We start from the raw sequence: 25596 nt of genomic DNA on the forward strand, positions 1-25596 counted from the left end.
GCAAGGAGGAGAAGAGCAACTGCACATACGTATGATCCAGGGCTGACTATGGGGTACATGCCAAACTGTTGCAAATCATTTCCTTCATTACTGGGAATCAGTGGTAACAAAAAAGGATATGTATAATTAAAAATGAGCAAAAGATACATTTCCCCTCAGTCACCATAGATAGCACCTGTTGTTATCTAGTCAAAAATTTACTTTGAGGTTTGTGTTATTTCACATTGTCACTACTCACTTTCCTAACATTATTCCATTTTAAATCCTTTTAAAAGTTAACTAGTTTGCTGTACAACTGTAAACTATAAATTGTTGAAACCATAGCAGAGATGCATTGTTATTTATTCATTTCATGTCCATTGTCTTTTTTTTCCAGGTGGCTTAATCCATTATTTATTCTTGGCCACAAGCGAAAGCTTGAAGAAGATGATATGTATGAAGTGCTTCCAGAAGATGCCTCGAGGAAACTTGGGGAAGAGCTGCAATGGTAACAATAGTTAAATTAGCTGCAGACCTAAAATTTTGTTGACTGGAAATGCTGAGTATTGTAGTTGTATTAAATCTAGCCAATATTGTGCAGTCTTGTTTCAGAAGTGGTTAGTGAAGAACTCACTACATTCATATTACAAAGCTAATATACTTTCTTTATACAACAGATTTATCATTTGTAAAGATAAATTTTAGTTTTAACATAACCCCTTTCAGTATTCTCGCTAGAATAGAAACTGTCGGTGCCTTGGGGGAAAAAAAGCTGTTTGTTTCCCCCACCATGATCACCTAAATAGAAAACAAAAGCTGATGTGCACTTCTACTGTGCACTTCTGCAGTGGAGTTAACTGAAGTATCCTAAATAAATATGTATAAGCTTACTCAGCCTACTTCTCTATGCACTTTTGAAATTTTTATTTACATTTTATTTTATTAGTATTTTGGGATCTTTGCAGTTTGCTTATACGGGTATGGGACCCATTATCCGGAAACCCGTTATCCAGAAAGTTACTAATTACAGAAAGGCCATCTCCCATAGACTCCATTATAAGCAAATAATTCTAATTTTTAAAAATTATTTCCTTTTTCTCTGTAATAATAAAACAGTACCTTGTACTTGATCCCAACTAAGGTATAAGTAATCTTTATTGGAGCCTATAGGGTTTATTCAATATTGAAATGATTTTTAGCATACTTAAATTATAAGGATCCAAATTACGGAAAGATCCCTTAGCCAGAAAACCCCAGGTCCCAAGCATTCTTGATAACAGGTCCCATACCTGTACCAGATTTTTGGCTCAAAAGCTCTAACTGACTAGTCGTTTAACCATATGGTTGCTCGTGTGCTGTTAGTAAGTAACTTTACACTTTTGGCTCAGATACCTTTCAACTTCTTTGGTAATCTATCTATTCTGGCAAATCGTTAAGGACAGATTTATACTTGAGCCTTCATGCTGGGTTTTGAGCAGAAAAATGCTTGGTAAATTTCCCAGAACAGATTTTGTGACGAAGAAAAACTTTCGCAATCATAAATCTGGCCCTTAGTATCTGGATTATTACAGAGGAAGGTGAACATAGGCAGAGAGCAAACTGAACCTGCTGTGCACCTGCTGTTTACCTGTGAAGCCTGGAGAGTTATAGTATTGTAGAAGGAACATGCCAATAGCCTTCCTAAGGCAGCCTTAGTAAAGGTTAGGTGTGCCATCTAATTTTCCTTAGTCCTGGGCAATAGAGTCCAGAAAAAGAACATCAGTTCTCAGTTTTATTGTTGTTTTACATAATGAATTAATTACAGGGTTTTTTTCTAAATTTTCTCTTTGAATGTGGGTTGCTTTGATTTATTTCTGTTGGTGAGTTGCATTTTATTTTAAATAGAATAAGGGTTTGCACACAAGAATATTTCTTGTGTGCAAACCCTTATTCTATTTAAAATTACTGTTTTTAGTGCCCTGTATGGGGGTACTGTTTTTGGTTTTTTTTTTGCACCAAATACCTATATTGTTGATTTTTTTACATGCTAAGTGAGTGCCCTCCATTTATGTATATTTACTATGAGTTGTATTTTATTTATTGTTTTACAAAACATATGAAAGAAAAACTTTTCTGACAATGAATAATATAGTAGCTCCTATTTATATGAATAATGAAAAATATGCTATTAAGATCTGGTGTAACCCATTAAAATCTATAGGACAATTTACAAATGAGATTTTGGCATAAAAAGAGTTGTTTTTTGGTGCTGTGGAGCTTGGCTGTTTACACTTTTTTAAATACCTAATACTTAACATATTTTATATAGTCTTTATTTAATATAACTAACTGATGCTTGTGCACATCCAATGAATGAATGCTTTATATGTTTATCTAACTTATATATTGTAGTCTCCCTCATACCACATGTGTCCCTGTAGCTTCAGTGGCAGTAAGCTTGCATTAAAACCTTGTAAACAACAGATGCCCTTTTTTCTTTCCATGAAACTGAATGAATATTTAATGGTAAAGAACAATTTTTTGTGTCTACTATTATGCTTCTCTGTGTGTTAAATGTTCCCTCACCTGGAAGCTGCTGCTCCATTTTCAAGTGCCTTTTTAAAGGTCTGCAGATGTAAAGCTACTTACATGCCCAGATTTGGTTGGTTGGGCAGTTTCCATCTGTTCACCTTAGAGGCTAGTTGGCTTAGTACCATAAAGGTCGGCCAGTGCATTAGTCATTGGGAATGAAGTGGCCATCATTCTCCAAGTGTATGGTTTATACAAAATAAATGCTTACTATGTGATCAGTACCCCACCAAAACAGTATTAATGCAATATACAAAGTGACGGTTCTTTTTAAACATGGGAACAACATATTTTAATTTTACATTATTTAACTGCCACTCTGGTATGCCAAAAGCAGTTCCTTTCATATTTTGCATTTGCACCTATATAATAAGTGACCCTTCTTACAACTGAACTGGCTAATTAAATTCAATAAAACGATTTCTAATATTATTATTATTATTAACATTTATTTATAAAGCGCCAACATATTCCGCAGCGCTGTACAATAAGTGGGTTTCATACATTGGACATACAGAGTAACATATAAAGCAATCAATAACCGATACAAGAGGTGAAGAGGGCCCTGGCCAAAAGAGCTTACAATCTACAAGGAGAAAGGGTTGAGACACAAGGTGTGGGAGTTAATATTGTAATGAAGGTTGGATATCAGAGCTGGGTCAAGGAGATTTCACACCCAAGCAAAGGTTGCTTACCTGTGTGCCCCATCAGTATTAGACTGTTGACAATAAAACTACAGTTTACTATAGAGAAACTGTATTACTATAGAGAAGACTGCATTTGCATCTCCGTCCGAAATTTTTGTGTCCTAGGCAGGTGCATCTTCGGCCTACTTCTAGTTCTGGTCCTGCCTGACACTTTTACTTCTCAGCAAAGAATTGTGACATAGAGGATTGCAAGAGGTAATTAAAATGAAATAATGCTTGACGTACTTAACCTCACTCGCTTCCTTAGTAACAGAACAATTATAGTCAAGAAAGAGAGCATTGGCAGAATTTCAGCTATTTTTTGTAACTTGGCAAAATATACCAGCCCTGGATCAAGTAGGGAAACATAATGATATGTTGTATCTATGCGTACCAGTAAACAGGGTAGATGATGTTCGAGGGCTCTCATGTACCTAGCGCAGAACTGTAGCCAGTGGCTGAAATGCTTGAGAATAATGATGAAATATAATTCCCACCATATCCCATCTATGCCATGTAATAGTTAAGGATTTTGTGCATAGCGATGTGTATTTAAATATGATTTATATTGTAATTATTTTGTATTTTTAGGTACTGGGAAAAAGAATTACAAAAAGCTCAGAACGAAGGAAGAAAGCCTCGTTTAACCAAAGCCATCATTCGTTGTCACTGGAAAACATTTTCTGTTTTAGGGCTTTTCACATTTTTTGAGGTACTACTGTGAGGAGTAAATGAAAGTGTTAGAAGAGAAATAGAAAAAAGGAATAACCTACAAGAGAACTGAGAATGCAATAAAGTACTACTGTTTTAAACAAGCAGGGGAATAAAGTGGTGCAATATCTCTTCAATATTTAAAGAAAAATATATACATCACCACTTATCAATCAGGATAGTCCAGCCACCACTCATAATGAAGATTTTTTTGGGCCTGTCTGACTGGATTAATACCTAATAGATAAGTGCACATTTGTATTTCCAGCGACCAGAGGACATCAGCGAGTGTTTTATGCATTATACATCAGCATGTTTACATATTTAGACAACGATTGCTTAAATATAACAAAATATGTATAGCATGTGCATAAGAATACTGTGTATGTAAATTAAAATAAGGCATTTGGTAAAGTGGCCATACCTGCAATGTTTGTATTACCAGTGTTAGTTACGGAACTTTCTTTCCAAGAATGTACTTCAATAGGGTAGAAATATTTGGAGGACTTGGTCGTAATATGTTTCTTGAATAGGAGGTTTCTGTATATAAGTTAATTCATTATATTGAATTCAAATTTGCATTAACCTAGCGTGATTAAGTCTTTCTGAACTCTCATAAATAGTGTGGTATTAAGTATAATAGGCATGATACATAGATCTATTTCTACAACTTATTATATAACTGCCATGGGTTGCTTATTTTTTATTTTTGGGTTCTTTGCATTCATTAGTGAATTCTAAAATATATTTATTATTTCTAGGAGTCAATAAGAGTGGTCCAGCCAATATTTCTTGGAAATGTCATTAGTTACTTTGAGAGATATGATGCCAATGACTCAGCTGTCTTGGCAAACGCATACATAAATGCTGCAGCCTTGTCTGCCTGTACCCTAATTTTAGCAGTGGTTCATCACATATACTTCTATCATCTGCTTCGGGCTGGCATGAAACTTCGCGTAGCCATGTGTCACATGATTTATAGAAAGGTAAGACTTTAATATGGCCTAGCTCTTCTAAACCAAGGATATTTTAACTGAGCAGTTTTTTTTTAGCTTCTTAAGAAAAGTACATTGCTGTTTTATTTCACCATGTTCTACTTTACTGAGAGCTTCTTTATTAGAACAGAGTTACAGAAATCCATAACTGTGAATTCATTGTATCAGCACACTGCTTTTGATTATCCTACATGCATGATGCAATATTTGTAATGTTTTTTGAAACATAATACCCCATAAACATCTGTTGTTCTTTTGGGTTGTTTAAATGCATGTGCTGTATCACAGCTAGTCCTTATTTATGTGTTGAGATCCAAAAATAAATCGTGGTGCTGTTTTAAGTGGTTTACCAGGATCCCCCTGTAGATATTAGAATCTTATTAGTGTTAAGATGTCACAAATAGCCCTAAAAACACACCCACTGCACAGATACCATTCTGGAGACTGTGCTGACATAACAGATATACCTTTTTTTGGGCTATTGTGCTGATGCTAGGAACAGTTTTACTAAAGATGGACAGAGAGGTATAGTTATGCAAAACCAAGGATGATGAATGGATGTCACAGGATCTACCCCATGGAAGAAGAAATGGTTAAATGGTAACATGCTGTATTGTTAGATGTTCCCTCAGGTCCTCACGAGCTTTCAGGACGTATGAGCTATTATTTAATACTCTGTATTGTAATACTCTGTATTAATGTTCACCTCTAATAAAGCTGTCTGGTTAATATCCTGAGTGAATCTGAATGGTTCTAGTCAGGCCCAGGGGGAACTTTGGGGCCAGGCTCAATTTGAGTAAGCATTAATTCAAATCCAAGAGTAACTTAGTCATTGTGGGCGAGAATCTTATATCCCTATAGGATTATAGGAGTATATCTATGACACCCCCCTGAATGCAGTGAAATGTTTTTCTACATTTCTTCTCTTGAAAAATGCATACACCACATAAAATATACGTCTCTTGTTTAAGATGTTTTTTGATTATTCTTTTTTCATGTTGCTTTTTTATGAATTTCAGGCACTTCGTCTTAGCAATACAGCAATGGGAAAAACAACTACAGGACAAATTGTGAATCTCTTGTCAAATGATGTGAATAAGTTTGACCAGGTAACCTTAAATTTCACTTTTTCACACATTTTAAGATGTTCTTTATCTTTTTAATTAGTTAATAGTAAAGACAACAAAACACCTAGTGCTTAGAGGCGTATACCTTTCTGATCTTTCACAAATTTACTGCAGTGTACCACCTCCCCCTCCTCTACTACCACTTTCATACCACCATCTCCAAGGGATGTGGCATAGCATCAGGGTACAGAAAAGTGTTTTGCCCAGATGAACATGTACACTTAGCACCCAGAATGTGGCTGCTGACCTTTGAACAGGGTTTTTAAAAGTGTAATTGGCAGAAGGTGTACTACAATTATGTCGGCAAGGTACAGTGTATTAGTGCTGTACTCTTATGGTACTCTTATGCCTTTTGCTTTATAAAATCATTGTATGACTTAAAAGTGCATATACAGATGATGTGTTGGCAAGCTGCTTACATAATATACATTAGAGGTAAAGTCATTATTAGATGATAGCTTCAGGTTTGTATCATTTTCTGTACCATATCGTTACATCAAAAGTTAAATGTCATAGGCATAGGGTGTACTCTAATAGAATATTTAGCTCTATATGCAGTAATATTTTCTCTTTTTGACAGGTTACAATTTTCTTGCATTTTTTATGGGCTGGCCCACTGCAGGCCATAGCGGTGACAGTGCTACTTTGGATGGAAATTGGCCCATCTTGCCTTGCAGGGATGGCAGTCCTTATCATACTGATGCCTTTGCAACTCTGCCTAGGAAAATTCTTTACTTCATTAAGGTAAAATGAGTATTCATTTGTGATCCTTTCAGTTAGTCTGTAAACTTGTTTATTAATGATCTGGAGGTGGGCATAGAAAGGTTGTGGAATGCCCTTCCGACTGATGTTGTGATGGCAGATTCTGTTTAAGAGGGGCTTGGATGATTTCTTGAAGCATAATATTCAAGACTATTGCGTTACTATAACTACATTTAGTATCGATGTTGGTATGGTTTATGGTATGGTATGGTTAATGTATAGATAAGTCAGAATAGGTTTGTGTATGCTGGGTTGGGGCGGGTTGGAAGGGTTAAACTTAATGGACTTTGGTCTTTTTTCAACCCTATGTAACTATATCTTATTTTCAGTTATTTGATGTTTATAAATTGATCTACAATTTATATTTCTGTTGGATCTAGCTGGTTGTTTTTGTGCTTGTTTTGCTGTAGCTATAAACAGCCTGTTGCAATCATTAATTCCTAATGAAGTTGTAATATATTTCAGATTTGACTAAACTTGCTCTCAAGTTATTGTATTATAACAGAACTAAAATTATGCACTTCTGCATTTAATTAGCATATTGGGTCAGCTCATTCAAATTCAAATTAAATTTTGTTGCACTTTTCTGACCCTTTTTCTGTTGTTTTTTTGTAGATGGGTACGTAAAATGTAACTTTATTCTCAAATTGTAGGTTAATATATAATATATGTTTTGTGCATTAGGGGGAAGACTGCAGCTTTCACAGACACCAGAATTCGAACCATGAATGAAGTAATATCTGGGATGAGAATAATTAAGATGTATGCATGGGAGCAATCGTTTACAGAGCTGGTTAATAATATACGAAAGTAGGTATTAAATGTGAGGGTATGATTCAGGCCTAATTAAATGTTTATGGTTATAGTGTACATCTCTTGCTTATTCTCATAAAAAAAAGACTGATCCATATCCAAGTGCTCAAATACTTCTTTTGGTCTTATGCACTGATCTTTTACAGTTTTAGGAAGCAACACATACTGTTATGGCTTATATTGCCAAGAATCACATGGCTATTTCCATTTTTGAGAGATCTTTTGTTCACAGAGCCTGTATTGGTAAACCAAAGATGTATTCTGCCATAATATGTCAGTGTGATCACTGAGAGATGTTGGTGTATATAAAGCAACAAACAGCAACTAAGCATGGCTCTTTTTTTACTTTAGACCTAACACTTATGCAATTTTTTCACAGCAGAAGGAACTCTTTGCGCTTACCAAAGTGACTACAAAGAGTTGCAGACTACCTGTATATGCAGTACTGTTGGCTCTTTCCCCCATTGCATATATATGTGACAAATGCATCCCCTATCACACCTTATACCTTGAATTTTGAATGTGACAGAAGTTATAGAGTGCAGCAATGCCCCAAGCCCAGGTGCTGTGCATTATCTTTGGGGGGCTTTGTTTGTAGATTTTGTGAGTGTTTTTATTTTCATGGGCTCATACAAAACTAAAATATCAAACTATATGTAACATATATAAGATGAAGGCTGTTTATAAAAAATAAATATTGTAGATGACTGTATTATTTTGACATTGCAGTATGTGCTACAAAAAGCTATTATTGCATGATATTACATGTACCTGTGCCTCCTTGTGCAAAGCATTGATGTGTTCAGGCTTACAAAGCAAAGTAAAACCCCTGGAAAAACATTCTTATTTAATCTGCTAAAGCAATATAGTCAAAAGGGTTTTGTGTACCATTATGAATTCATACTTTTTTTTTCATTAGTTTTACAGTAAATATTCAGTCTCTTCTGATGATAGAGGATTATTATCAGTTTTCTTTTTAAAACTGCAAGGAACAGCTATTTTTTTATCTAGATGAATGTTTATGTGTGCGCAAATCATTTGTATCTGAGTGAATACCTGGCACAGTGTGTTTCTAATAGAAATGAATGATATGCCAGGTATGTTCGATTCAGTACTCAGACTTAGTCTCTGTGTTATAAATATCCAATTGCCGCTTGCTTTAGTGAAGTATAAAACTCCAGTTTTCAGTCCTATAGTGGTTTTAAGGCATTAGTTTGTTTTGCTTTTTTATTATAGGAAGGAGATAAACAAAGTCCTTCGAAGCTCTTACCTTCGCGCCCTGAACTTGGCATCATTCTTTGTTGCAAGCAAAATCATATTGTTTGTGACATTCACCACATATGTTCTGCTTGGCAATGTTATCTCTGCAAGTCGAGTATTTGTTGCAGTGTCCCTTTATAGTGCAGTGAGACTCACTGTCACTCTCTTCTTCCCCTCAGCTGTTGAGAGGGCATCGGAGGCAAAGGTCAGCATAAGGAGGATAAAGGTACAGTATACAAATCATTTATGTCTTGCTTCTAAGCAGAACATTTTTAGCGCTTTTTCAAACAGAGAATCACAAATGGTTCTGGGTGATTGATTTTACTGAAATTTGGGTTAAGATTTGTTATTAGCTGAATCTAAATTTAAACATCTGACACTAACCTGCAAGTCTCTAAGTATCAAATCCCAAGCTTATATTTCTAGCCTTATCTGCAGATACACTCTAATTTGACCACTTTGTTCTTTTAATAACATTAGACTTTCCTACTTTTTAGTAACTGCCTAAAATGCATACCTGTAGCCAAAGCCATAGCATTTTTCCTGTGTGCATTGTTGATCCAGTAAAACCAGGGCCCACTGATATAAGATCACATCTACTAAGTTGTTGTCTAAGCAGATTTTCAAAAATATTTTCATCTGTATCTTTTTAGATTTTTAACTTGCCCTTTTGAGCAACTGAAAAGATATTTTATTTACTTTTATAATATGATAAGGATCTTTTCATATTTAAAACTTGCTTAGGGCCCTGGCACACGGGGCGATTAGTCGCCCGCGACAAATCTCCCTGTTCGCGGGCGACTAATCTCCCCAAAATGCCATCCCACCAGCGAAAATGTAAAACGTCTCAAGGCTACTTCGATTTACATTTTCGCCGGTGGGATGGCATTTCGGGGAGATTAGTCGCCCACGAACAGGGCGACTAATCTCCCCGTGTGCCAGATCCCTTAAAAGATTTAAGCACCTGATACTTAAAGGAGTGATTCACCTTTAATGTAACTTTTAGTATGTTATCGAAAGGCCAGTTCTAAGCAACTTTAATTTGTCTTCATTATTTACTTCTTATAGTTTTTGAATTATATGCTTTCCAATGGAAGTCAATGACCCCAGCAGTCAAAAACTATTGTTCTGCGAGGCTTTAGTTTTATTGTTATTGTTACTTTTTATAAATTACTTTTCTATTCAGGTTCTCTACTATTCATATATTAGTCTCTCATTCTAACCACTCCCTGGTTGCAAAGGTAATTTGGACCCTGGCAACCAGATAACTGTTGAAAATGTAAATAATTAAAAAAAAAACTACAATTAAAAAAAATGAAAACAAATTGCAAATTGTCTTAGGATATTACGCTCTACATCATACTAAGAGGTAACTCAAACCCCTTTGTGTTTGGCTTTCTTTAGGATTTGTGCTATTTAGTTACAAAGTCATAGAAAATTAAAGAGATTTTACAATAATGTATATTTAAAGCACTAAAAACTAAAACTTTTAACTTTATTTTTTATTATATCAGTCTTCAACTGATATTCATATGCTGATAATTAGATGCTGAAGTAAAGCTCTGCTTCACCAGTCTCCACTGGCATTTGCCCAATGGAAATAAATTATAAATAATTTTTAACCAGAAACCTTTTTTTCTAGTTTAATGCTTTATAAATGTTACTTTAGGCTTGGAGTAAATCTAAAAAGAGGTTTAATCTCTTCTTATCCATAGTAGAGATGATGACTGTGGTGACTTTTATTGTCTGTATCAATAGACATTCTGAAATATCTTTACCTTTACTTTCCGGATAGTTTGTTAAAAACCAGATCTCCAGTTTGTAATTTCAGTCAGCAGCTACATTACAATTTACCTTAGCATTTAGGCAGTGGTTTAAATGAGACTGAAACATGAATAGAAGAGGGTAGTAAAGTAGAAAAGTAGTAGTAAAAAGTAATGATAAAATTACAGCATCACAGTTCAGTAGCATTTAGACCCCCACGGTGACTGCCACTAGAAGCTTCGAAACAAGCATATGAAAAGGGCAAATAATAAAAAGAAAAATAAAGACCAGCTAAAAGTTGCTAAGAATAGACATTCTATAATAGGTGACTTAAAGGTGAACTACCCCTTTAAAGTGGAGTATACCCCTTTATTTAACATGAGTGCAGTGTATGAGGCTTGTGCTGAAAATACTTTTTGCCTGTTTTATTAGCAGGGCCTTGCCAGGGCTGTATTTGTATGTAGCCATCCGTTGGTCCCCTGAGGGAGGGGATGAGGGTTTCACACCGCAGTGTAGGGTAGAAGTGACGTCACACATAACAGGAAGTGATGTCATGCGCATGATGCCTGCAACATAGGGGTCGTAGGGTGGCACCGGACCTAAATACAGCCCTGCTCCTTGTGAAGTAAATAATTAGTTTACCAGTATACAACCCCCTCCCTTTCCCCTTTCTTGTGACTGTTTTGTTAGCAGGAGTACAGGAGTACATTATATAGGGTAATCTAATAATGTACCTTGCAAACATGGAGAAGCATAAAGGAGAAATATACCCCCCAAACATGTAGGTCTCTATAAAAATATATTGCATAAACAAGCATATATGTAAAACCCTGCGCCATCTAAATAAACATAAAAATATACTTTTTTAGTAGTATGTGTAATTTTTATTTGCCATTTTAAGAATTAAAATTCCCTTGACAAAGGCGTTTGAGCTGAAACGTTGGGGTATTCTCTCATCCAGAGTATTTGCCTTTATTTCTTTTTTCTACCTTTTGCTGGGTGGTACAGTATATATTTATTTTTGCACTGATGGATGTTGTGTGTTTATTCTATGAATGCAATATTGCTGTTACACAATAATTTTTTTTAATTGCGGTACCACCCTGGTATGTCTTTTCCTATTGTGCAAGGTTTATATGTGGGTTTGTACAGCATATTTCAAGCAGCCAGTACGTGTAATGTGAGAATTGATAATGCATGTAATTGCTTAAAGCCATGCTGCCCTGACTTCTGACTACAGCAGTATAATGGACATGCTAAATTTAATTGTTGATGTTGTTCCATTTTATTTAAAGTGACTCCCTTTAATTGCTTTCTTAGATTTTATTTCTTTGTATCAACTCTGTTAGTTCTGTTACAGAATTTTTTATTGCTGGATGAAATCTTCAAACCAGCCTTAGAACTGCCAGAGGAAAATGAAGAAAACCTTTTAGTTCAAATTCAAGATGTTACATGCTACTGGGACAAGGTAAGGTAAAAATATAAATAGTATTGTTTTTGAGCAGAGACTGATCTGTGTAATTTAAAGAAAAGAAGGACATTATATGTCAAACCAATAGGCTTTACATCCCATGTGCTGTAGGTCACACTCTGCACCTCTTCCATAAACGACAAAAATATCCATATGAATCATGGCAAGATGTAGTTGTTTACTGCAATGGCTTCAGTAGGGTAGTTTCTCTAAGGCTTTTCTTCCTAGATGCTAGCCCTGCCATGGGGAGCATGGGTCTAGACTACTGATTGGTGGTACAGTTGCATGTTGCAAACTGCATCACTTGTTATATATCCATGCATTATACAAGTACATTGATACTGGTTACTTATAATTTGTACAACATGTGCATTTTACAGGTGGTCAGTAGGAATGTTCAACTGAAAAGGCTCTAGCCACCCCAAGTTAAAGGAACAGTAACACCAAATAATAAAAGAGCTTTAAAGTAATAAAAATATAATGCACTGTTACCCTGCACTGGTAAAACTGGTGTGTTTGCTACAGTAGCACTACTATAATTTATATAATAAGCTGCTGTGTAGCCACGGGGGCAGCCATTCAAGCTGGAAAAAAGGAGAAAAGGCACAGGTTACATAGCAGATAACAGACAAGTTCTGTAGAATACAATAGTGTTTTATCTGTTATCTGCTAAGTGCCTGTGCCTTTTCTCCTTTGAATGGCTGCCCCCATACTACACAGCAGCTTATTTATATAAATTATAGTAGACTTTCTGAAGTAAACACACAACTTTTACCAGTGCAGGGCAGCAGCACATTATATTTTAGTTACTTTTATACACTTTCATTTTTTGGTGTTACTGTTCATTTAAGGAGCAGGACTTATTACTTTTCTTTTGGAATCTGTACTTGATTGTGTTTCCAGCTGCCCTTGTCAATATTTTCAGCAGTGCAAGTAAAGTTGGGAATAAATGCTAAGATGATTTGTTGTGGTGGGCTAAATCAGGCTAATCTTTTTCCCCTACAGGCCAGTGATTTGATTTTGTGGGGGGCATGTGCAGAACTAAACTGCTATCTGTAACCTGTCATCACAGTGCTCCTACATAAAATATTATCTATCTTAAAATTTGCCCCATATTTAGCCCTTTTGTGGAACTGGTGCTTGAAGAAGCATCTTCCTATAAAAATGTAATCAATAATAACACTATTAAAGAAGATGAGTCTAATGATAATAATAACAATTAGAATTAGAATAAGAATTAGGAAACCCCAGTAAGGCAAGATAAGGAAACTATGTAAATAATGTTATTATTCAGATTACTTTATAATTTATAATAGTGTTACTATAATATAGTATTTTAAGTTTCATGCTAGTTGTATTCAACTAGAAAATCACAGAGGCCTAATGATGTATTACATTTATTACAGACATTGGAAATTCCGACACTTCAAAATATCTCATGTAGTGTAAGGCCAGGGGAATTATTGGCTGTGATCGGACCAGTTGGAGCAGGGAAAGTGAGTATTTTGTATACATTTGATAGATTCTGATAGCACTGAAAATTGAAGTGGAATAAAAATGCTGAAACTTCTTTTATTTACATATATTATGTAACCTCTATTTGGCTGTAAAAACAGGCAGAGCCAGCCATAATGGCTTTAGAGCATGGGATACGTAGGACTCTACACATCAGATGGGCTTTCGCTAAGTGAAAATATCCTTGGGCTGTAGTGCAACTTATGCTGTGTGCAAAGTAATTGGAAATAATGGACGCCAGAAGGTTCTTGCTGATGAAACAATAGAGCTGGGTTTATTGTCCAAGACAAATTAGTATAAGGGTGTGGTCAACCTAAAAACCAATAGGCATATAATGCAAATTGTAAACTAGATACATGGGTCTTTGCCCAGTAATAGCATAAAGAAGGAAATGGTAGGGTTTAAAGCCATAGGGGCATATTAACCCTATGGGTCCCTACAATTACTTGAAATGTTGGTGAAAAAGAATGTGTAGTTTTAAGTTATTATTCAAATGCATTCCAAATGGGCAATGAATCATCAGGGGCGACTAATCTCTCTGAAATGCTTTTCCAAATGCAACAAAGTGAATTGCTGGTACAAAGGCATACGTGTAGCTTTGTTTTTCCGAAATTTTTGTGATGTTTCCTCCAGCAAGCAACCAACACTGCACTTGTGTTTATAAATGACCTTTTAATCTTTTCAGACATGGATAGATTTCTCTGATCCCCTCAACAAGATGAATTTCTTGACCTTATCCATGTGATATTATTTGTCCCATTAACCCTCATCTCACCATCTTGTAGGCAGTTTAATCTAGAAAAATATTTTAAAATAATTGTACCTATTTATTTCTGGAGAGTTAAACTTACTGAAAGGAAAATACTCAGCACAATTTTGCTGTATATATTGGGAATATGGCCTCTGTGACCATAGCATTGGACCTTCATTTCTAACATTGTTATATTTTGCTATTCCTTTAGTCTTCCCTGCTGAGTGCTGTGCTTGGAGAACTGCCAAAAGATAAAGGCTTTGTGGATATCAGAGGAAGAATTGCCTATGTCTCCCAACAGCCGTGGGTGTTTTCTGGTACTGTTAGAAGTAACATATTGTTTGGGAAAGAATATGTCCAAGAAAAGTATGATAAAGTCCTGAGAGTATGTGCTCTTAAAAAGGTACATCATTTAAATGAAACACTTTCCAAAAGCTTGTATCATGTAAGGGCAAAATAGAAGAGTGAGTCACAAGTCTAACTCTGTCTGAGCTAGCTACTGAAAGAAGAAAGAATGCAGTGTTCGGCATCCTGGAGAGGGCACAGATTGTGCTTCTAGGCAAGCCTCCTTGGTTTACCTGGGTGAAGGCCAGTAATGGACATTGGCACTTCAGAGATCTCCGAGAGAGGAGTTTAGCTTGGGAAATGCTGTGTGTGTAGTTCCACAGTAAGCATCTCCTTTATTCTGAATGAGTGTCATATTGCTTTCAGGAAATGCAATCTTTGTTTTTCCCTCTGAGTAGAGTTTCAGTGCCATGTTTTTCCCAGAGGCTTTTGATTAGAATACATTATGCCATAATAATGTCTCAGAGGAGAAGTCACAAAGAAAAAGATGGAGCATTATGTAAATATGTATTTTAGCATTGTTAATAGTATAAGGTTATACAGTCTTTAGTCTAGATTCAGTTTCATGTACTCCTTTCAAATTAGTGTATAGTATCAAAACATGTCTATACAAAAAATTACTGTTATTTTAGGACTCCTAATTACTGTAATTAAAAAAAATTGTCTCAGTTTAAAAGTGTGTTTTACTTTCCTTTTATTTAGGTTAGCGTATGTGTTTATGTGTCCTACTTATGGGCTTCTAGAGTTATGGTTATAGGTTCAGATGAGTTATCAAATATATATTGTCATTTTTTAAAGAGGCAGTATACCCCCTTTTTCAACAGGGCTGTTCCTTATCTGAAAGCATTACAAAGGCTTTAGCTTGGAGAAGAGTAGAGTTTATTTAAACAGATGACTTCTCATTTGAAATGCTAATTTATTTTAATTGTGCTTCTATGAACAGGAATTAGAATGTGACTTTACTTTTAATTTCAGATTTTGCTGTTTAGTGCATGAAATAACAAAAACCATACCTATGTCCTAGTTTAGCAATAGCTGCAGCCATGGCCATGGACCTGTATTTTTTTCTTATTGTTTTGAGATATTAAAAAGTTTGTTAGTATGTAAATCGGTATATATAAATTAAATAAAATATATTCCCATCTACAGCTATATTACACTAAATCACAGCTGTATATGGCAATTTCAGATGTCCTTCAAGTTTGGCATATAGTATTATATAGCTTTCTTAGTCTGGGAGCTTTTATAGCTTTTACATGTTACTCCTTTTAATTTGTTTTCTCTAGGACATGCTGCAGTTAGATGATGGGGACCTGACTATAATAGGAGACAGAGGTGTTACACTAAGTGGTGGGCAGAAAGCACGTGTAAATCTTGCAAGGTAGGACCAAAACAGTTTTTATTTTAACTTGTCCCAGTAGTATGAATACAGAGGAGGAGGAAAGGCTAATAAACAGTTAATCTCAAGCTGCAGGCATACTTTCAGTTGTCTCAATAGTGCCCTTAAGTCTCCCCATATTTCACCTTTTTAGATGATCAGAAGCCAAACAGGAAGAAAAAATGCTGAGCTGTGTAAAGAAACTTCCCATAATGCCTCGCTCCTTCACAGACACCCAGACCAAGTGAACATGCTTAGTTAGTTACAATATGAGTCAGCTTCCTGCTGATTGGCTCAGATCCACATTCTTAAGGGGGGGAGTGAGTTCTTAGCATTCTTGAGGGAGGGGGGAGCAGGAGAGAGGAGACAGCAGAGAGCTGCGTGTCTCTGGCACATGAATTACAGACACAAGAAATCTTTTCACAAAGGAGTCAGTGCAGCATTTCTGTGAGTGCTTATGGCTGTATTTACTTAGGCCTTTCTGATAAAGCTTACTTAGTTTTTACCTTTCTTTCTCCTTTAAAGAGTAAATGTAATGTGCTGAAAGCCAGTTGCAATTTTCACATGGATTGGTTAAAATCCCCTATATTCTTCTATACTGCAACTACTCATTTCAAATATTAAATCAGTTTAACTTTTCTTTAATTATTTTCAGGGCTGTGTACCAAGATGCTGACATTTATTTGCTGGATGATCCTCTAAGTGCTGTTGATGCAGAGGTTGGAAGGCATTTGTTTGAAAAGTATGCAATATATTTTATTTATTCTAATTTATGTTAACTTACTGACCTTGTTTGACAACATCTGCTTAGTTGCTTTGGGTTACTAGACAGGGAAACTTCTGTTCATGTTACCATATAAGACATTTTTAGAGATGCACATGTTATGCTATGCGTATGTATGCACAAAGCTGTTAATATTTATTCCCCTGCTGTGCCCCCCTGTTTGGTTTTCTCCTGTAGCTGTCAGTCTTTCTACTCCACGTATCAAGGTCTTGCTTAACACCCCCCATATTGTTTCCCTCACCAGAGGTGCAGGCTAGAGAAAAACTGTTGTTTCTTTTAGGGCTCTGGCACACGGGGGAGATTAGTCGCCCGCAATTAACTCCCTGTTCGCGGGCGACTAATCTCCCCGAGTTGCCTACCCCTGCCATCCCACCGGCGAACATGTAAGTCGCCGGCGGGATGGCAGACGCGGCGGGGCGATTTGCGCGAAATCGCGCCGCCGCGTCTGCCATCCCGCCGGCGACTTACATGTTCGCCGGTGGGATGGCAGGGGTAGGCAACTCGGGGAGATTAATCGCCCGCGAACAGGGAGTTTTATCGCGGGCGACTAATCTCCCCCGTGTGCCAGAGCCCTTAATCGGAATGTGGGCTGCACCTCTAGTGGGGGAAAAATATGGGAGTGATAGGTGCACTTTAACAGCATGACCTAGGCTTAATATTTAGCTAATTACCTGCCCTCTATGCATTCATTGATTACCAAATATTTGTCATATACTGTATGTCTTATTCAGTATGTAAGAGCTTCAGTGAGTGGCAGCTTCAAGGGCAAATTTGTATCCCTTTGGGTTATGTAATAAAAGGTGCAAAGTTTGTAACAGGTCTAGTCCTGAATAGCAACCAGTCAGCAGGATGCAGTCAATGGTTTAATGGCCACTTATTTAAAAGCAAACAGCTATGGGTTACTACACTTTGGCAAACATTGTACCCTTTATTAGATATGCGGGCTAATCTTTGTGGCAGCATATGGGCACTATTTCAGCTGCTTTGTATTAGAGGTATCCCTTTCTGTCTGTCTGTGCAGCAAATAACATATTTAAGTTATGGAAACCGTGGGGTGCCACAGTAGGGTATCGCAGTGGGGTGCTGATGTTCTTTTGAAACTTTATATCAAGTTGTTTTCCTTCATTCCTTAGAGCGATATCTGTCATTCTTTTCAAAGAAAGATTTTTTGCTGTTTGTTGTCAGTTTCATCAAGTTTTCCTTTGCCTCCAGTTATGATTTCTGTTCTCATCTTTGATGTTTTGTTTTCTCTTCTGCACAATACTGTTATCTAAATAAATTCAGACATTTGTTTTCTTGTGACAGACAGACGATTTGAGATCTGTGTAACAATGCCCAGAAAGTCACTTTGATGATTAGTTACCCTCTCATACTGCTATAAAGTGAACTGATGCTCAGTGCTGTTATTATTTCATGAAACATATTCACTGTACAGAACGCATTGCTTACAAGCCGAGTCCCAAGGACATAAAACATTTATCATTTCAGCAGTACTGTAAGAATTTGCACATGAAATGTGTCAAACAAAGCAGTTAAATTAAGGCATAGCAGCCTGTCATCCAGCAGTTTTTATCAAGTTGGAATGTGTGGCAAACAGCAATTCAAAAGTGTTCTCTATCTACAATTTGTCAAGAGTCCTTTTGAAACTGAGCGCTCATATTTTGTGCTGTATAATAGAAAAGCATTCTAGAGGAATTTGCTTTAATATAGATGCACAGTGGTTCTGAACTTCTTACTTATCTGCAGTGTAGCTGAGTATATGGCCTAGACTTCAGATTTTTACATTACATTATCTATTATGTTTTAAGCCCAAGCATAGTCTTCAGAGCTGAATTATGGACAGCTAAAAAAAGTAAAAATAAAATGATCTGGAGTATCAAGGATATTCTTTCACTGAAAACCTTGCACAGTAGGTAACACACAATTGGGAATGTATTTTCCATAGATGCCAAAGACTAAGGGGCCGATTCACTAAAGGTCACTAAAACGATTTTTTATTGATTCTTTGTTTTGCGAGTTAACACTCGATTCACTAAAAGGACACGCTATAATTAAGAAGATTGCTTGTAGACAGGTACTCACGTATCAGTAGGTCCAAAGAAGCCTGGGTGCAATCCCAAAGATGTGGAGAAAATAGCAAAAGAGAAATGTTCTGCACTCGCAGGTCTTAAATGAATAATAGAGGTGTTTTATTCAAATCAACATCTAACGTTTCGGCTGCAGCCGATGCGTTAGATGTTGATTTGAATAAAACACCTCTATTATTCATTTAAGACCCGCGAGTGCGGAACATTTCTCTTTTGTTATAATTAAGAAGCTGATGTTCTTTACGTTATTTAACTTGCGATGAGCGTTCCTCTTGCGTTATTTTCCGCCACGTGTGTTATTTCCCGCTGCGCGCGATATATTTCGCTGCGTGCTATATTAGCGCGCGATTTTACACACATAACCATTACTTTCGGAAAATGACTGTTCTGAAAATTACCATTTCCCTGAAAACTTGATGCATCACTCTAGGGCCAACACATACTTGAAAAAATCCCACTGCAAACTCCATGTTGTGTTGCCAAAAGCTCACAAACCACAATTTTCTTCAAGTACTGTCTACCCCAAGTAGGTGTTAATCTTCGCATAGACTAATACAATATTTAGTGTTTTTAACGCTTCATATGTGTTTATGAATAATGCGTTAGTATTAGTTTCTATGCGAGAATTACCGCAATGTGAGGTATTTTTTTGCGCATGCGATATGCGTCTTAACGCATGCAAAATGACTGGTGAATCGGGAATTAATTATCGTATGCTTTTCAATGCAAAAAAGCATGCGATGAGCGTTATCGACCTTTAGTGAAGTATATGCTACATTGCGGTGTAACTGAACAGTAAGCCTGCTTGGCATCTTATCTAGCTAAGCAGCCAAGCACTTTGTCCTTTCTTAGGGTTGACAGGTTTTTAACTGGACAGCCCAGTTTTTCACAGAGCTGTTCTATTTAAAACTTTCTGGAAGTTTTCAACATGGAGAAAAATGGACAGAAATCCACCCAGTTGCATCTAACTGACATCATTACCCTGCCCCTAATGTCATCACTCCCGCCCCCAGCATCACTGCCTCGCCCTTGCAGTGCCGGATCTCTTATCCCTTTGCCCAGGTTTAGTTTCTGATAAAGGTGGCAACCTTATCTACGCTTCCTACTCTACTTAGCTCCTTAATGCATTAGATCTGGCTAACAGACCCCAGGAATAGGGAGTAAGAGAAACTAGAAAGGGAAGTTTGAGAACAAACTTCATGTTGGGTTGAAAAACATGAAGTCACTGAATGGGCTCTGCCCACTTTCTCTAACCTTGGAGCACAGTTATACAGTAAAAACCACTGTGCAAAGTTTGCGGACCCTGGTTTTAATAGTGTCTGAATAGCAGCAACTTAAATTTCCCCACTGAAACGACATCTGATTGGCGGTTGGTGGCTCCACCCCCTTTTTCTAACCTGGAATTGCAGTTACCCAGTTACTAACTCTGCAAAGTTTAGGGGCCCTAGGATTAATAGTTATAGAACGGCAGCAATTAAAATTTAAACCAATAAAAGTCAATAGGTGAATTGTGATTGGTGGTTCCGCCCACTTTTTCTAACCTTGAGTCGAAGTCACCCAGTGACAAACAGTGGGCACCCTGGCATAAATAGTGTGAGAATGACAGCGTTTTAAATTTAAACCTATAAAATTTAATGGATGAAATCTGATTGGCTTTTAGTGGCCCAACCTACTTTTCCTATTTTTGAACTGCAGTCCCCCAGTGACCAACTTTGCAAATTTTGGGGACTCAGGCATAAACATTGTGAGGCTGACAGCATTTTACACTTCACCATTGAAAGTAAATAGGTGAAATGTTATTGGCTGTTGGTGGCTCCACCCACTTTTTTCCTAAATTTGAATGGCAAATACCCAGTGACTAACTCTGGAAACTTTAACAACCCTGGAATTAATATTTAAATAATGGCATCAGTTTAAATATAAACCAATGAAATTTAATGGGTAGAAATGGATTGGCTGTTGGTGGCTCCTCCCACTTGTTTGGGAACCCTGACATAAATAGTGTGAGCAAAGCAACATTTTAAATATAAACAAAAAAAATTCAATAGGTGAAGTCTGATTGGCTGTTGGTGGCTCCACCCACTTTTTAAAACCTAAAAATGCAGTTCCCTAGTGACCCTGGTGTTAATACTGTGAGAATGGCAGCAGGTTGAATTTCCCATTGAAAATCAATAGGTAAAATCTGATTGGCTGTTGTTGGCTCCACCCACTTTTCCTAACTCTGAACTGCAGTTACCAGGTGACTAGCTCTGCAAAGTTTGGAGACCATAGTATTAATATTTAAAGAATGGCCGCAGTTTAAATTTTAGACATATCAAGTCTATAGGTGATATCTAATTGGTTGTTGTTGGCCCCACCCACTTTTCTAAACTTGGAACATAGTCACCTAGTGACAAACTGTGCAAAGTTTGGGGACCCTGACATTAAACATGTGAGAATGGCAGCAGTTAAAATTTTCCCACTGAAAACAATGAAAGAAATGTGATTGGCTTTTGGTGGCCCCGCCCACTTTTTCTAACCTTGAGTACAAAGTCACGCAGTGACTGACTGTGCAAAGTTTGCGAACTCTGGCATCAAACCAATAAAATTCAATAGGTGAAATCTGATTGGCTGTTGGTGGCCCCGCCCACTTTTTCAAAACTAAAACTGTAGTCCTCTAGTGACCAACTGTGAAAAGTTTGGGGACCCTGGTGTTAATACTGGGAGAATGGCAGCAGGTTGAATTTCCCCATTTAGAGTCAATAGGTAAAATCTGATTGGCTGTTGGTGGCTCCACCCACTTACAAAAATACAAAAAACCTTAAATGCGTAGTCACCCAGTGTCTGACTATGCAACGTTTGGGAAGCCTGGCAACAAACCAATAAAAATCAATAGGTGAAATCTGATTGGTTGTTGGTGGCTCCGCCCACTTTTCAAAACTAAAGTTGCAGTCCCCTAGTGACCAACTGTGAAAAGTTTGGGGACCCTGGTGTTAGTACTGTGAGAATGGCAGCAGGTTGAATTTCCCTATTGAAAGTCAATAGGTAAACTCTGATTGGCTGTTGGTGGCTCCGCCCACTTTTCAAAACTAAAATTGCAGTCTCCTAGTGACCAACTGTGAAAAGTTTGGGGACCCTGGTATTAATTCTGTGAGACTGGCAGCAGGTTGAATTTCCCCATTGAAAGTCAATAGGAAAACTCTGGTTGGCTGTTGGTGGCTCCGCCCACTTTTTCTTACCTTGAACCACAGTTACCTGGTGCCTCTGCAAAGTTTGGGGGCCCCGGCGTTATTACTGTGAGAATGGCAGCAGGTTGGATTTCCGCCAAATCAATAGGTAAAATCTGATTGGCTGTTCACAGCTCCGCCCACTTTTGGGCATCCAGCAATCATCATATTTTAATTCAGGCTGAGCCCATGACTGTGTGATTCAAGTTTGGGGAGTGTAGCCTCAAAGCTGTAAGATTGGCAGCAGCTTCAATTTCCCCATTAAAGTCAATGATTAAAATTTGATTGGCTGTTGTTGGCCCCTCCCACTTTGGGGTCATCCAACAAATGTTGCTGCTTCATTCGGGGTGACCCCATGATTATGTTATTCAAGTTTGGGGGGTGTAGCTTCAAAGCTGTAAGTGTGGCAGCAGTTTGAATATCTTCCCTGTCAAAGTCAATGGGAAAATTGGGGGGTTCGGAGAGGCGCCACAGAAAGACGGGGGGCCGGATCGCTTAGAAAAGCACAAGCAACCTGCTCCGCTATAGGGCGAAGATGTGTGGGGAGTTTGGGTATTGTACCCCTAAAACTGTAGGAGGAGTAGCGTTTAGAAAATGGGGGGCGCTAAGAAGAAGAAGAAGAATAAGAAGAAGAAGCGGAAGAATAAGCTAAAGTCGAAGAACAGTATGTTGGGGTTTTCAACCCAACATAAAAACACAGTTTGTTTGAAATCAAGATTTTATTATTAAATTTAAAAGACAAGACCCTTGACTCATGCTGAAAATGGGTAAATAATAATAACTCCCAGAAAAAAATTGGGGCAGTAAAACACCCTCATTCAACATGATTGAATTGAATAAGGCTTGTGCTGAACACAAAAAAAAAATCTATGGATTTTGTTACTAATCAGCTAATTATGGCAAACAGGGAAGCTTAAGCTACTCTATGTTTGGTTCTTGCAAGGTAGATAATTATATTACCAGTGTACAGATAATCCCCCCTGCATAATGGACTCCTGCTTGCAAACCAGTCACAACAAAGGGTGAAGGATGGGTTTTTTTTCTGGTATCTAAATATCTACATCGCAAGGACCAAACATGGAGTAGCTTCTATTTTAATTTGCCCTGTATAGCTCTAAAAATAAACAAATAGATATTTAGCAGTGTTGTTATGTGGGTAATTTGGAAATACTAGAATGTTGTATGTATGCTGTGCCATATCTCAGGCGCTCTCTTTTTCACAAAAATAATTGGCACTTAATTACATAAAGAACTTATGAGCTAGGCCTGCTTTTATTAGCTAGTGGTACTGTGCTTTGTTTATACTGTGAAGAACAATACGTGTTCATCATCTTATTGTAAACAATATATTTAAACAGTTTCCACAATGTAATTTTTATTTTCTTTCACAGGTGCATCTGTCAAGCTCTTCGCAAAAAGCTTTGCATTTTAGTGACTCATCAGCTCCAGTATCTCAGTGCTGCTAAACAAATACTGATACTAAAAGAGGTAGTCTGATGCTTTTCCCATCAATCATCTTTTCAGATTAACCTTATACTTAGCATCTGGTGTGTTCTAAGGTTATACGCACAGCAAAATCCCAAATGCTTCGTCCTTACTGTGGGGATATCAACCATCATTCATATGTGAAAGAATTATGTCATATTAAGATATACATATATAATTCCATATGCCTCCTCCTCCCCTGTGGATAGCAGAGCAACCCCCAGTACATAATTACACACCTTAGGGACCATCCAACTGCTAACAAACTCCCACAACAAACCCCTGCCAGGTTCACCTCCCACAAGCAGCATAGGGCAATCAGAGTATGGCACACACAGGCAGCCCTCTGCCTGTCCTATGCTGTCTGTGTGTGCCATACTCTGCCTGCCCTACCCTGCCTGTGTGTGCCATACTCTGCCTTCCCTATGCTGCCTCTGTGTGTCATACTCTGCCTGCCCTACCCTGCCTGTGTGTGCCATACTCTGCCTGCCCTACCCTGACTGTGTGTGCCATACTCTGCCTGCACTACCCTTCCTGTGTGTGCCATACCCTCCCTGACATATGCTACCTGTGTGTGCCATACCCTCCCTGACCTATGCTGCCTGTGTGTGCCATACTCTGCCTGCCCTACCCTGCCTGTGTGCCATACCCTCCCTGACCTATGCTGCCTGTGTGTGCCATACTCTACCTGCCCTATGCTGGCTGTATGTGCCATACTCTGCCTACAGTACCTATGTCTGAGGTGTGAAGAAGTGAACAATGGGGGTGATTACAGCCTGAGCCTGAGGTGTGAACACTGCAGGGGTAGAACAATGCAGGTATTAAAAGGTGTGAAAAACACAGGGTATTACATTTTCAAACAATACAGGGGGGTTACAGGCTGAATCTGAGGTGAGAACCATGCAGGAGGCCAGTTAATCTCAGTACTGATACCATTTAAAGCTTACACAAAGGTAAGTCATCAAAGCAGCCAGACAGGTGGGGGGCCACACAGAGGGGGGTCGCGGGCCGCATGCGGCCCGCGGGCCGCCAGTTGGACAGCACTGCTCTAGAGGTTATGGGATCTCCCTAGAACATGACATGTATGAATGTTGGACTAATTTGGTACATATACACTATCCTACCTGACTGCCCGATTTTGCCATGAAGAGCCAAATCAGACTAATCTTATTGTTTCACCCAAAAAACAACGATCAGATCATACAAGAGGACTTTCTAGGTATGTCAGGAAAGGACCCCATTAACGTGCTGATGCGTTTCTCATCTGCTGGGATTTTTAAACCCAACAGATATCTGGATGATTTTTGGCCAAATATCTGTTGAGGAGGGTGTCAGGAAGGCTCCATAGATGGGCAGAGAAGATGCTGAGATTTGGAGCGGGCAAATTGGCAATACATGTTTAAAACACAATAGAAGGTGTATAAAATCAGCCTTCTTTGTAATACCTTAAAGTATGCTTTAAAAAAAAACAAAAAAACTAAAGGCACTATGGCAGATAGACTACTGGAAAACAGAACATTCCATATTTTAATGCAAAATTTCCAAAAAATTAAAAATATTGGTCTGTGGTGCCAAACACAATTCGTATAACAAATTACGACTTATCTCTGCGACAATTCGAAAAAGTCAAGTTTTCAGACAGAACCCAGTGAAATATCTAAAGTTTTAAAACAAAAGAAAGAACTTCAAGGGAAGGGCCCTTTTAAATTGACTTGTATGAACTCGGCAAGTTTAACCTGGTGAAATTTTGAATTTGGAATTTTAGCCTTTTAGATGCATAGTAAATCTCAGAAAAGTTGCAGTGTTTCTTCTCTGCAAATTTTTGCACTAAAAATTTGATTTGAGTTTAAAAAAAATTGATGGTTAGTAAATGGGCCCCCTATGTGTTTTTCATATGAATCCACATGTG

General features: G+C 37.6%; 1 protein-coding gene across 2 annotated transcripts in view; it reads left to right on the forward strand.

Annotated features, from left to right (window-relative positions):
• Positions 1–25596, forward strand: part of abcc4 (ATP binding cassette subfamily C member 4) — a 139993-nt gene that overhangs the window by 14021 nt on the left and 100376 nt on the right. For both annotated transcript variants that reach the window (XM_002939283.5, XM_031897063.1), the window contains exons 2-14: positions 377–487; positions 3825–3945; positions 4706–4930; positions 5959–6048; positions 6647–6810; positions 7513–7638; positions 8878–9127; positions 12026–12133; positions 13543–13632; positions 14614–14805; positions 16034–16128; positions 16781–16867; positions 23594–23690. In XM_002939283.5, the coding sequence (XP_002939329.2) occupies positions 377–487; positions 3825–3945; positions 4706–4930; positions 5959–6048; positions 6647–6810; positions 7513–7638; positions 8878–9127; positions 12026–12133; positions 13543–13632; positions 14614–14805; positions 16034–16128; positions 16781–16867; positions 23594–23690 (1756 nt within the window). The remainder of the gene's footprint in view (positions 1–376; positions 488–3824; positions 3946–4705; positions 4931–5958; positions 6049–6646; positions 6811–7512; positions 7639–8877; positions 9128–12025; positions 12134–13542; positions 13633–14613; positions 14806–16033; positions 16129–16780; positions 16868–23593; positions 23691–25596) is intronic.

This window comes from Xenopus tropicalis, chromosome 2 (genome assembly GCF_000004195.4).
Source record: "Xenopus tropicalis strain Nigerian chromosome 2, UCB_Xtro_10.0, whole genome shotgun sequence".
Lineage (NCBI taxonomy): Eukaryota > Metazoa > Chordata > Amphibia > Anura > Pipidae > Xenopus > Xenopus tropicalis.